We start from the raw sequence: 14,473 nt of genomic DNA, 5'->3' as shown, positions 1-14,473 counted from the left end.
TATTCCAAAGCGACTTACAATCAATACATTTGACTAAGGAAGTGAATAATCAATTCACCGGTTCTAGCAGGAGGTATAATCTAGCTCAGGCCAGGGGCCACTGGCAGTCGTCGTGAAAAAGTATTTTATTTTAATTTTTTATAGACACTGAAGAGACAGTACAAGGGGGGCAGTAGAGTCTTAGGAGGCATAGTAAAGGGGAAAAGCAGGTGTCTCAGGAGACGTAGTGCTGGGGGGTGGTAATGTCTCAGGAGGAGCAGTTAAGATGTAACCTGAACCTGGGTCTTCAGTCTCCGACGGAAGATGGGTAGTGACTCTGCAGTTCTGACAGACCTGGGCAGCTCATTCCACCAGCGGGGAGCCAGTGTCGTGAAGAGACGTGACCGGGCAGCGCGACTGCCGTGTTGGTGTAGAGGTGGTGGGGCCAGTCGGCCAGCAGAGGTGGAGGAGCGGAGTGCACGGGCTGAAGTTTGGGGGGTGACCATTGCCTGCAAGTATGCAGGGGCTGTCCCCTTTGCTGCCTGGTAGGCAAGCACCAGGGTCTTGAATCTGATGCAAGCTGCTATCGGGAGCCAGTGAAGGGTGCGAAGGAGCAGGGTGACATGAGAACATTTGGGGAGGTTAAACACCAGACGGGCAGCAGCATTCTGGATGAGCTGCAGAGGTCTGATGGCGAAGGCGGGGAGCCCGGCCAGGAGTGCATTGCAGTAGTCAAGGCGGGAGATGACCAGGGATTGGGTCAGGAGTTGCACTGCTTCTCTGGTGAGGAATGGTCGTATCCTTCTGATGTTGTAAAGGAAGAATCTGCAGGAGCGTGCTGTCGCTGCGATGTTCTCCGCACAGGATAGGCCGTTGTCCAGGATCACTCCAAGGTTCTTGGCTGTCTGAGAGGGGGTTACAGTAGAGTTCTCCACTGTGATTGAGAAGTCTTGGAGAGAGCAGGCTGTCCCAGGGATGAAGAGTAGCTCAGTCTTGTTAAGATTGAGCTTGAGATGGTGGGCTGACATCCATGTAGAGATGTCAGCGAGACATGCAGAGACACGTGTTGCCACATGTAGGTCAGAGGGGGGGAAGGACAGGAAGAGTTGAGTGTCATCTGCGTAGCTGTAGTAGGAGAACCCATGAGAGGAGATTGCCGAGCCAAGAGACTTGGTATAGAGGGAGAACAGTAAAACCTTTAAAACCTGTGTTCTCGACAACGGAGTATGGGCTACTTAAAGACCATGGGGGAGCTGGGTTTGTACTTCACTGTTTTGTGATGTTCTGGTGATGCTGTCTCAATGAGTGAGCAAGTTCGACGTACAGCCAACCCGATCGCAGTTGAACAATGCTAGCTTTAGTCCGATCCACCTGTCTTTGTAGGTAACTGAGAAACCGTAATTTTCCCAAACAGGAGACTTAAGGGATTCTGGAGGAACTTCAAGCTCTAGTTTAAGATAAACTACTGACAATGTCTCTGTGGCGTGTGTGCGCATCCATACTTGCTGAGATTACTTCAACACACAAAAAAGTTCTGCACGTGCAGTGGGTACAGCTGAATTCGTTCGGTACACACGCGAACATTTTCGGTACAAATACGTAAACCGTTACACACCTACTGCATACACATGCCTCTGTTTTGGCGTATAGCAGGTAGCGTGCACATACACACAGATCCAGGCACAGAGTCGCACACACACACACACACACACACACACACACACACCTGTTGTTGAGGATAGCAGGCAGCAGCAGGTCCTGTAGAGGGCGTCCTCCATCCACTCTGCACCTCCCTGACTCACACATCTCCTACAGTCACAAAGACAAGACTTAAGAAACACTAGACTACTGTTTCATTGACAAGACAGCGGTTCCTAGGACGTCACTGACTGTCATTCAGACTGACCCAGATTGAGCACTTCTTCAAATGTGAGCTTTGATCTGCACAGTTCGTCAAAGAGGACAAACAATAGCAACCACTGCGAGTCTGCAACAGCCCTTTGTGTTGTGTTGTGTTGTAGACCCACCCGTAGAGAGAAGGGTTGGGCAAAGTGGATCCTCACATTGCCCCTCTGTCCACCCCACAGAAGGGACAACACACTCCGCACAGCAGACGGAAACCCAGCCTGGGGGAAAACACACACTATAGGCTATAAAAGTGGTATAATTAAAGCACTATATCTAAATCACTCACAAAGACACTCATCCTTATTCCCATGAACATGACGCATGCAAATGTACATACGCACGAGACACCACCAACTCATCTGCCACGTAGCAGTCTGAGAACACACACACACACACAGACACACACACACAGACACACACACAGACACAGACACAGACACAGAAACAGACACACAGACACACACACACACACACAGAGAGATTAGTCAGCCATTGCAGTGTTTCCTCTATATGCATTTATTCGTGGCGGGTCGCCACGAATGAATTTCCTCCGCCACTAATTGATTCAGACAGTCCACTTTGATTCAGGCTGCGCAGAAAGGCAGCGAGTTATTATGACCGGAGAACAGAAAAAAAGCAGATTGAAGCTAGATTTAGGCCGCTTCCAGACCTACATTTCGTTACGATTTAGGGCGTAGTTATTTACAATAATATGTTACAATGTTGCAATTAACCTCGTCGTTTGTGTTCGCACTGCATTCAAGACTGAATCGCTCTCAACAGGCGCGAGGCGACGCGCTTTCAAAACAGTTTTGTGATTGGTCCGAATTTAGCGGGACATTTGGATTTCCCTTTTAGCCCGTCGCCGGTGCCTTTAATCCCGTAAACGTATCCTAATCGAAAATGCAACATCATCAGCGACGACTGTGGGTTATTGCATTTACTGCTGTTCTCTGGTTCATGTTCTTATACCAGTGCTCAGTATAGAGTATTTTAAATGAACATTCGTAATGTATGTCTCTGTTCATGGTCAATTAAATCAGCCTATTTTGTGAAACAAATAATGTTCCCGCTAATGGGTTAACCGAGCATTCTCGCACCTAACGTGCAAGCACCTAGCTTCGAACTATTCATAGCAATATGCGCGGGGCAAAAATAATCTATTGCCTCTAAAATCACCACGAACAGAACGGCGGAGGTACGGGTAAGCAGGGCTCATGTTGGTGTCCTCAAAGGTAAGAGTTGGTTTTCTTTAACTCAACTGATAGCATTACCTTGCTGTTGTTGTTTACCGAATGCTCCATCTGACTGTCACACTGTGATTTTACTTGTGTAAACAGTTAATGAGTAACGTTAGCCGGTTTTGTGCGAGTACTCTCATGTAGGCCTACTTCGTATTGATCTTTCTGTGTGTGTGTGTGTGTGTAATGCGCGTTCCGCATGTTCCGCTGCAGCTGTAGGATATGTTGGTATTTGATCACCTTCTATATAAAATCACCTGCTCGGCTTTAATGACTTAACCGCTATTTAAGAAATTATAATTGTTGCCACCCTCTAGTTTTTGGTAAAACTACGTCTTTGTTTTGAGCGCCAGTGTGCGTTTTATGCGCTGTGCGCGCGAAAGATAACCGCTCCGCCACTAATGTGAAAAATTCTGGAGGAAACACTGCATTGTGATTATATCATGATAAGGCTCTCCCATTAGGAGGAAGATTAGAGGTGCAATAACACTAATGAGCAGGATCTAATTAACAATAAGATGAAGAGTGAATGTGTGTGTGTGTGTGTGTGTGTCTGCTGGACTATAATGAAGAACAAGATAAGAGGGAATTTTATCATGGCAATTAACCTAGCATTCAGTACTGCCACCCATCCGTCTACTCGCACGCACGCATGTACGGACGTCGGACACACACACACACACACACACACACGGAGGAAACGATAATCGTCATCCGATTCCAAAAAGTTACTTTTTTATGTGGCAATGGGAGGAGAGGACTAAAAACCCCTGAGAGGGATACTGCCATCTGTCACTTCCATCTCTGTTTCAAAATAGCCCTGCACTGGTTAGTTAAATGATGGGTTGGGTTTCTATTGTGGCACAAAAAGTGTTTGTTGTACCTTGAGTTGCCACAGAAGAAATTTAAGTTAGAGATTGCTCCTTTAAGATGATTAATGTGTGTGTGTGTGTGTGTGTGTGTGTGTGTGTGTGTGTGTGTAACTTCCAAACCTGTGAATCAGTCTTGGGGACACAGTCGTAGGTTATGCCGACAGGGACCAGGCTGATATTGGGTACTGCTCCGTCTGTCATAGCCTGTCTGACACGTGCCAGCCACTGCCCTCCTCGTCCGCTCTCCCCCGACACACACACACTCAGTGTCTGACCCTCACACAGCAACTCACCAACCAACTACAGATAGGGAATGAGAGATGGGAAAAAGAACAAAGTGTGTGTGTGTGTCAAAATGTGGTTGTGTGTGTGGGTGCTTGTGCGTCCTTTTGTTCTCTCACAGATGGAGCAAATTCAATGACTACTGAACAGCAGCAGAGCAGGCCTGAGAAATACACTCAATAAACATGACAAGTCTGTTAACACTGACACATGACTTACTTCCACACAGGCAATAGATAACCTTCACACTGCAGCACGTCCAATAAACTACCAGCTTACGGCTACATCTGATAAACAACCTGCTTACTCACTGCTGCAGTTCTTCAGATAAGTGTGCAGCTGACCTGTTTTTCATTCTAATATATTGATTAATGTTCTTAATTAGCCTTTAACTCCTCCAAAAGAAAAGATGCTTTTATGTTGTAAATGGACAACTTTTAAACAAAGCCAAAGTTATACCGTACTCAAGTACGGAGAGGAGAGAGGAGAGACAAAGAAACAGAATGAAGGAATAAAAAAAATAAAAAAGAGACAGGAGAAACAGGAAAAGACAAAAGGAATGCAAGAGAGCAAAAAAGATTCCTACATTTCACTGGCCTTCTCTAAATAAGGCAACAACATACAGACAAATCACTTCCTTAGAAAATCTGAAAAAACCTGCCTGGGCCTGCCAAACGCACACTTGCATTCACACTAGCTCTTTTCTCCTCCTCTGTTTCTCTCGCTTCCCACTCTCTTCTCCTCTCTCCACTCATTCCCCCTCTCTCTCTCCCCTCATTCCATCCCTCTCTACTCCCCCCCCCCCCCCCTCCCTCTGCTGCAACACACACAGAACGCAATCATCCCTCTCTGGTGAAACTCAGGCCTGTAGTTAATTTCCATCTAATAATGAGTGTGAGAGTAGACGAGGCTTGCGACAGCTTGCGTTCTGATTAAAAAGCTGCCATTCAAACATGTGGCATTACTGGGAGAGCTTCAAAGAGGGTCTGCTTTTGAGTGTTTGTGTGTGTGTGTGTGTGTGTGTGTGTGTGTGTGTGTGTGTGTACCCGCAACGGCACTCAAAGAGTCCGACTTACAGAGGTCATGATTGGTGAGTACAGGCTGTCCATCTCAGCATCCTGCTCTGCGATTGCACCAAGAGGGAGGAGGACTACACCCAGTCTCTGCAGGATTGACCTATAGCAGCACATCACCTGAGTTAAATGACTGGAAGAGTGAGCGACCCACACATTTTTGTAAGAACGCAGGATTTGTGTGTTCTGAGGTGTGAGTGTGTATGTGTGTGTATGTGTGTGTGTGCGTGTGTGTGTGTATGTATACCGTAGCCAGGTGTTGCGTATCTGTAGGGGACAGAGTGTGTAGGGCACTCTCAGGTTGTTACAGAAGAGAGCCAGGGGGATAAGAGCGTAGTCCACAACGCTTTGATGTACACACACATACACCAGGGAAGTGTTCTGTGGAACAAAGAAAGACATGCGCATGCATATTAAATCAATGACTCTCATCATTGTCAAGGTCAACAGCATGCAGGCATGTACATTTGAGGAGGTGTGTGTGCCTGTGTGTGCGTACCTGCTGTGAGGCTCTGCGCAGGGCAGCCAGGTGGTTGAGGTTAACCTGAACACTGCAGAACTCAGACCCAAACAACTTCAACATCACCCAACCAACCAGCCTGAAGAGACAGAGAGAGATTTAGCAATGTTTGAGTCAGACAACACTCAACACTAATGGAGAAAGAGAGCCAGGAGGGTGAGATGAAAATTAAAATTAGGATGAAGATAAGAGCGGGACAGATGACACAGGATGGAAATGAGAGGGAGAGAGGGAGAGAGTGGGGGAGAGAGAGCGAGAGGGAGAGAGAATGAGAAGATGACAGCTGTAGAAGGAGATTGAAGGAGTTATGGGGTGATGAGGAGGACCAGAGAGAAAGGGGGTGATGCGGGGGCTTGGCAGAGAGAAGAGGATAGATTTCAAAGACAGATTCCCAAAGACAACCACAATAGAATTTCAATGACGGTATATTTATTCTGAAGCAGTTTAAAAGGCATACAGGACTCAAAAGGCATACAGATTTCATTATTTATGAAATTCCAAAATGATCTCACACGCACGCACGCACTCACTCACACACACACACACACACACACACACACACACACACACACACACACACACACACACACCTTAGAAGTGCTGGAGAGATGCAGGTGTTGATGAGGGGAAGGTAAGGGGTGAGTTTCCCCTGGCTGTCCCCCCCCTGTGTGGGTGTGTGTGGGCCGGAGAGCGCCTTCTGCACCCTGAAGTACACACAGCCACAGGATGGTTGACGGGGCACAAAGCAGCCATTGTACTAGAGACACACTGACAAAAACACACAGTGACCCAGTCGAACAACGACAACAACCCCTGTAACCAGGGACACAAAGGTTATATAAAGGTTAGGAACAAACCCAACAACAGCCTATGGCTAGTGAGGGAGAGAGGGCAGAGAAGAATATGGAAGGAGAGAAAACAACAGATCGATAGAAAAGAGAAAGCAGTCTGACTTCCATCACATCTGACTACCAGCACCTCTCCTTCATCCGAACAGTTTTCGAGGTGTGTACAGGTATCCCTCCCCCAGGTACCTGATGCTGTGGCAGACCCTCTCGACCCTGTCATGGGCAGGACTGGGGTACACTCTGCGCCCACTCACAAACAGCACACAGCACACCCTCCTCACCAGCCAGCCTCGGTACCTACAGTCAACCACAGCATTGAGGGAAGGGTTCAAAATCAACTACTATTTCCTTCCTCTCTTCCTTGGGGGTAATTATCCCTGATCTGACATGACTGGATCTGTAAATTATAATTTAGTGAAACTAGATATGTTAGTGAGTGGTTCTAGATCTGTGATAAGCTTGAGGGAGGTACAATAATATATTGTGTGTGTGTGCACTCTAAAAAAAGAATAGTTGAGAATATTTAAAAAATTCAAGGCAACCTTATGCACTAAGAATTTTTAGTTTGTTGTTCCAACTAAGAATTTGGAGTTTGTTGTTCCAACTAATATTAGAATGTTGGTCCAACTAATATTAGATCGTTGGTCCAACTCATATTAGATCGTTGGTCCAACTCATTTTAGATCGTTGGTCCAACTCATATTAGATTGTTGGTCCAACTCATATTAGATTGTTGGTCCAACTCATATTAGATTGTTGGTCCAACTCATATTAGATTGTTGGTCCAACTATTAGATTGTTGGTCCAACTATTAGATCGTTGGTCCAACTCATATTAGATTGTAGGTCCAACTAATGTTAGATTGTTGGTCCAACTAATATTAGAATGTTGTTCCAACTAATATTAGTTTGTCCTGCCAATGGTCATCACGTTTAATTCTTCATTCTGCCAATGCAGATTTGTTTGTTCAATAAATGGTGTCATTAGCCAAGGTAATTATATAACCTAAATTCTGAAATGAATCAATAATACTGTAGCATGGAAATGGATAGGACTCCGCACACTAAGTGTAATCACGCGAGCTTTTATTGACCGTTGCACGGCATCGAACACTGACACAGTCACAATTCAAGGCACGGTTTTTGCTTGGGTTATCCCTTTGAACTCGAACTACCCCATACTTCCCCCTGTACGACACATCTACGGTTTGACCCATAAAACTTACATAGAATGTGCCCATAATCCTTTGGGGCCGCTAATATGCAAATCAGTTGTGGCCAAGCGACCAATCAATGAACAAAAACAACGCAGTGAACAACAGTAGTGAACATAACAGTAACCAGGCGATAACATTCGCCACAATACTGAATTTCATCAACATTAATCAACTTTTATTCAGCGAGAACAAAGCTCCTGATTGATATTGTAGCGTGGATATTTATTGGACTCGCACACAATGTAATCACGCAAGCTTTTATTGGACGTCAACCGCCATTGGAACACTGACACAGCCTAACTTTCGAAGGCATGGCTGTAGCTTGACTTATCACTTTGAACTTGGAACTACCCGATACTTTCCCCTGTACAACACAGTCACGGTGTGACCCACAAAACTCAGAATCCTTTGGGGCCGCTAATATGCAAATCAGTTGTGGCCAAGCGGCCAATCAATGAACAACAACAACGCAGTGAACAACAGTCGTGAACCTAACAGTAGCCGTGACTAGCTAGCTAGCTGTAACGTGTAACCAGGCGATAACATTGGGGTGAAAAAGTGGGGTGAATATTTGTTCCACCCTAAAATAAAAAGTCATGCCATAGAGGGTTAATATCGACTGTGAGAACTAAAATACATGAGTACTTCCTACTGACCTGATCGCCCCTCCTCTACAAGGCCTAGCTAGAATTGTGCTTTATTATACGGCAGGGAAATAGACTCCTGGGGGACAACAACAAACAAAATAATTGTTGTTCTTTACCACAAAGGTTCTCCTGAATGTATGTAAAATACTTTGCAAAGTGCAAAAAAAATGTTGCCGACATGACAACCAAAAAAGCATGTCACCGTGGACATTATGCCAAATCAAGATAACAAAACAAAACAAAAAAATAAAGAAAGTAACCAAGTTATTGTCCAAACAAGCATTACATCAAGAGTTTGTTCTTAAGAGATCGCACGCGCTGTGTGCAATCAGAGCCAATGTCCATGAACACATTTTGGGTTAGGGTTAGCGTTGAGGTCTGAGCTGCCTTGTGCGCATGCGCTGCTGTTATACCAACGAACCAGATGTGCCAACAACGAATTGCAATTTCAGTTTATTCACAATTGTATGTTTATAACTTATTGGGGTCCATTCCATTCCTCTGATGTACATTTTTACGTTCACTCATAGTAATTTAAATGTTCCTGTCTGAACAATTCAGAATACTAACTCTACTGAATAAAGTGTAGTTGTTGTTTTTTACAGTGTGTGTGTGTGTGTGTGTGTGTGTGTGTGTGTGTGCGTGTGTGTGTGTGCGCGTGTGTGCCGACTGGACCTGGTGTGAGTCTCATTGACACTCAGAAGGTTCTTGAAGCCCAGGGAGGGGGCGGTCTGTCCCAACTTTCTGCCCTGAAAAAGACACACACACACACACACACCTCAGTCTGACTGCTGTCATACTACACACAGACAGTACACCCCTCTCCCCCCTCCTCTCTCTCACCAAGCTGTCTGGGGTACACTGGTTGCAGCACTGGCCCACGGTGGGTCTGAACTTGCCCAGGAACGGGGCCTTGATCTTGGCTCTCCATGACAACTGAGAGAGAAATACATAATTAACACACCCACTCTACACTAAACAAATTAGTAGGCAGACCAATGTCAACAGTATATATCACATCATTAATATGATAAATGTAATCTAATCACCATCATTACTGTGTCTGTGTGTAAGTGTGTGTGTATCAGTGACATCTCTCTATGGGTGAGGGGAAAATATTATGTATTATAAATAAGAACATGGTAGAGATGTGTCAATATCCCCTCAAGGAGCCAATGTAGAGACACTCCATTAACATGACAGAGAGGCCTGCCTTGGACTGACTAACTAATCAATACCATGAATGATACCGGCACAGGCCAGAGATGGAAAGCAACCGGAGTGGGAAAGTCAAGAACACAGCCAGAACGTGTGAGGAGTATGCATTCACAGAGGGAAGTGAGGAAATATATTGAGGTAAGAGATTTTGAGAACATTTTTAAAAAGATCCAAACCGTAACATTTTCATTATCCAATCTAACTTTTTCAACAGAGAGGGAGCACTGACAGAGAGTTAGCGGTGCTAATGTTGAGACTGACTTATTGAATAAGGTGAATCCCATCACATACCACTGTGTTACCTCTGTTGAACCTCATTAAAAAAACTGAAACCTCTGTTGAATCTGCACAAACACAATTAGAGACTTGGCGCAGAGTCCCTTGTCCCTAACACTGCATCCTCTCTGTCATTAAAACGAATCTCCTTCTGTCTACCCTCTCTCTCCCTTCCTCTCCCCTCTCTCTCTCCCTTCTTCTCCCCTCTGCTCTCTCTACATCACAGAGTAATCAAGGTGATGTGTGGTGAAATGTCTACTGGATCCATGTTTTGGATGTGTACTGTAGGCACTAAGGAGGATGGGGGAGGCTCTACATAGGGCAGTAGGGAGGGTGTAGTAGGGTATGTGTGGTTATGACACTAGGGGAGGTGTGTTGGTATATGGTTGTACTTTAGCAACTTGGGAGAATAGTGATCTTACTGCTGGTCTCTTCTGCTGAGTGGATGGAAGGACGAGGGCTTCACTGTGGCTATCCTCCCTCTCCAGCACCATGGTGGTCCGCTCCACAGATGTCTATCACTCCTTCAGAGACCTACCTGTAGACAGGGAGGGGCGGGGTCTTGGATCAAATTGTTTTTGGATTCATGGTCAGGAATGTGTGTGTGTGTGTGTGTGTGTGTGTGTGTGTGTGTGTGTGTGTAGCTGATAAAACTAAGCACGCGACTAGCAGCCTCAGAGTCACTCTCTCTCTGTCTCACACACACACACACACACACACACACACGCACACACCTCCCCAAAAACTAATTTACTCCCCCACTTTACTCCTGGCCTGGGACTGTAATCAGTAATACACAGTTCTGGAGAATCCACAAAAACAACAGAGACCTTATTATTAAAATGCACAGAATGTGCTTTATCTCTTCAATAACAGCTCTCTCTCTTACACACACACACACACACACACACACACACACACACACACACACACACACACACACACCTTCCTAAAAACTAATTTACTCTCCCATTCCTGGCCAGGGAGCGCTGGCAGAGCTTTTACCATCTATCAAGCTGTGCCCATAGCTCCAATTGCACTAATTTAACCACCTCTATGTCCTTCACATTTGCTTTTTTCCCCTCAGTTCTTCCTTGCCACCTTTGGTCAATCTTCACTGCATCTCTCCTCCTGTCTCCCTCTCTTGCAATTCCTCCCCTGTTGCGCTTTAATCCTTTCTTCCCCAGTCCCTCTACCGCCCCCTCTCTCATTCCTCTTATCTGCTTCCTTTAGTTCCAGCTCTACTCCTCCCTTCACTTTTCTCTCATTCCTCCATGTGAGGTCATCACTCAAATAGTTCAGAGAGGAGAACAGGCAAATTGGAATTAATCGCATAAACCCTAGCCACTGAGACACATCTCTCCTTTCTTTCTTCACCCTCCTCTTTCTCTCCCAATTCCTCACTCTCCTCTCATCCTTGTCCTCCTCTCACTCTCTTCCTCCCCTGCCCCAATTTCTCACTCTCCTTATTCAATCTGAATGTAAAGGTCGTGCGCGATCTCCAGAGCTGCACAAAAAGTGCAATGACAACCAGTAATGGGCTCACCCCAAGCAGCAGCCAACTAAGCTAGATAAGTATAGTGGGTCACAGAAATATACGTAGGTTAGGTTTTCAGGGAACATGATCTCACTTCAGCTCGGGTGGGGAGTGGATAACGCTAAACTGACCAGTGTCCTGGGGCTACGTCCTTCTAGAAGAACTGGTGTCATTACAATATAAAATGTTATACCATTTAGTTGACGCCTTTATCCAAAGCGACTTACATTACAGTGTATGCTATTTTTCATACAATTTTCAGTAGGCCTATACAGTATAGTCCCATTGGGAATCGAACCCAAGACCTAAGCGTTGTTAGTGCAATGCTCTACCAACAACATTCCTGAACACCAAAAGAAAACATGATATTAACGTCAGTTGATCTTGTATAACTTATAGACAATTTCTTTACCTAAGACTGTTAGCTAGCTAGCTAACGTTAGTGCTAATGTAGCATCTAACACATGAGGTAGTTAGCAAAGTTAGCTAACGTTAGCAAAAGGGGTTTCAGTTAGCGAGCGATGAACTTAATACATTTGAAGCACAAATCATTTACATATGCCTACGCACTTTTAATTTTGGACAATTATCTGGATTAGCTGACGTTTAGTGCTAACTAACATTACTGCTACGTTGAGTTAACTTCACTTACGTCTTGGTCGGCTGCTGCCCGCTGGCTCTCTGGTGAACACTGACTGGTCCACTTCGGGCTGTGCGTCCCGGTCAATTTACAGGAGAAGGCGGTCACTGTGGTTAATGTGATGTTTGTGTGTGTTGATTTTTAATGTCACTAAAAAAGTCCCAGAAACTAAATTGACAATAGACCCTTACCATAGCTATGTAATTACTGGTATTAATTACACCTGTGTTTACCCTGCTTTGACACATCAACATGGCTGAGAAAAAGGCCTATTGCATTGGCGACTTAGTGTTGCACGATATACCGGTACCAACGGTACCCCGCGGTGCCAAAATGTCACGGTGCCTACTATACCATAAGCTTTATACAACGGTACTACCGTGGAATACTATACTACCGTGTTGAACACGGTACCAGCGGTGCAATGTGTTACCTCTATTACAATGGTTTCAGTTAGCGAGTGATGAACTTAATACATTTGAAGCACAAATCATTTACATATGCCTACGCACTTTTAATTTTGGACAATTATCTGGATTAGCTGACGTTTAGTGCTAACTAACATTACTGCTACGTTGAGTTAACTTCACTTACGTGTTGGTCGGTTGCTGATTGAACTGGCTGTCCCCGCGCCTGCAATTAGCGTCACGGAGAGCGTGAAGCGCGGCCCATGCACCAAGGGATGCTGGGTAGCGTAGTTCGTTTGCTCAATTTGATGTCATGTAACGTAGACGCAAGACGCATACCAACGTCATATCCGTTCTCGTAGCAGCATCATTGGCCACACCTGTTGACGTTGAAGGCAAGCCTGCGAATTATTGAGCTAGTGAAACTTCGTGAGATTTAATCATGAGCTGGCGTTGTGTTATATGCTTAGTATTCGTGGCTCTGTCTTTGAAAGTGCTTCTTGGACATAGTTCAAGTCCAGGCACGTGCTGTGAGCTTTTAGATTGCGTAAGCATAAAATATAGAAATACACATAATTACACATACACGCTATCAGTGAACGCAGTTTCAAGGAAATGCAATTTTGATGCCCTAGAACCCGCTAATAAACTGTAGTGTCACTGTGATCAGATTACCAAAAACCAAAAAAACAGTTGCCAGTTTCGACTATATCAGGGGTGCTCATTGTTCAATCTTTTTTGAACCAAGATATTTTCAAGTAGCCAACCTGCTGAAATCGACAAGTCCAGTTTCAACATCGCACACACACACACACACACACACACACACACACACACACACACACACACACACACACACACACACACACACACACACACAGACACACACCGTTTCCACCCTCCATAGTAAACTCACAACACACTTTCTTTTCACACTTTGTCACACAGGCACTTGACATCACATCACAAACCCTCCCTCTCTATCTCTCTCAAACACTTTTGATCCAGAAGGCACGGACAGCGACATTAGGCCAATCTCAGCGATTGATTAACCAGCTCTCTGATTGATTGATTAAGCAGCTCTCTCTCCAAACACAACGGCACAGACATTCAAAGGTAAAAGCAGAGCAGTAAATAGCCAGCAGCACAGCAGTACCCAAACCATATAGCTAAACAAGCACAGATCGCCACCAGCCTCGCGAATCATATAAATCAGCAAAGAAGCCATGACGTAAATTTAAAAATGATATCTTACCTTTACTTGAAAACGAGGTCCATGCACCTCTCCTTGCGAAGGAACACCTCTGTCACTTTAGTGTAAAAGTCACTCGCCTGTTGCAGTTTGTAAAGTCTCTCTTTTTCAATTGAGATCAGGGCCAGTGATGACACTGACAGTAATGTCCATATTCACAAAATTTAAAAAGCAAGTTATCCTTATTGATTAGATCGTTTGAGCTAGGTAGCATAAACTATTCTGCCGGGCGAGAGAAAGTAGTGTGAAATGTTATGTGAACTTGAAAATGATAGCCAATCAGTAGCTCTTGAATCGGAATGAAAGACCTACTGATTGGCTGTAAGCATGCTTACCCTGGCCACATTAACCAGCGGGCTGAAGCATCGAAAAAAATAAAAAAGACATTTTCACGCATTCGAATGTACGGGAGGGAAAGCAGAGACAGGAGTGCTTATATGCAAAGCAAAGCAGAGTAGGGAGTGCTTTCTCCTGCAGGTGGCGCTAAAAATGCAACGTCAAAATGAATGACTCCTGCTGCCCTGGGACCTAAAATACGACTCTTTTAATGAAAACAA

At 45.0% G+C, this 14,473-nt stretch overlaps 1 protein-coding gene across 1 annotated transcript in view; it reads right to left on the bottom strand.

The window, feature by feature from the left end:
• LOC308165548 (glycerol-3-phosphate acyltransferase 2, mitochondrial-like) overlaps positions 1 to 10,574 on the bottom strand; it is a gene marked incomplete at both ends in the record, with an annotated part of 17,692 nt that extends 7,118 nt beyond the window's left edge. Inside the window, 11 exons of the mRNA XM_080539697.1 lie at positions 1,706 to 1,788; positions 2,007 to 2,105; positions 4,121 to 4,300; positions 5,359 to 5,458; positions 5,603 to 5,736; positions 5,855 to 5,954; positions 6,466 to 6,579; positions 6,910 to 7,020; positions 9,262 to 9,335; positions 9,430 to 9,522; positions 10,503 to 10,574. Of these exons, the coding sequence (XP_080395823.1) occupies positions 1,706 to 1,788; positions 2,007 to 2,105; positions 4,121 to 4,300; positions 5,359 to 5,458; positions 5,603 to 5,736; positions 5,855 to 5,954; positions 6,466 to 6,579; positions 6,910 to 7,020; positions 9,262 to 9,335; positions 9,430 to 9,522; positions 10,503 to 10,574 (1,160 nt within the window). The remainder of the gene's footprint in view (positions 1 to 1,705; positions 1,789 to 2,006; positions 2,106 to 4,120; positions 4,301 to 5,358; positions 5,459 to 5,602; positions 5,737 to 5,854; positions 5,955 to 6,465; positions 6,580 to 6,909; positions 7,021 to 9,261; positions 9,336 to 9,429; positions 9,523 to 10,502) is intronic.
• Between the last annotated feature and the right edge of the window lie 3,899 nt (positions 10,575 to 14,473).

Source organism: Nansenia antarctica (genome assembly GCF_963989245.1).
Source record: "Nansenia antarctica genome assembly, chromosome: 9".
NCBI lineage: Eukaryota > Metazoa > Chordata > Actinopteri > Argentiniformes > Microstomatidae > Nansenia > Nansenia antarctica.
This window is presented reverse-complemented; position numbering and strand designations above follow the sequence as displayed.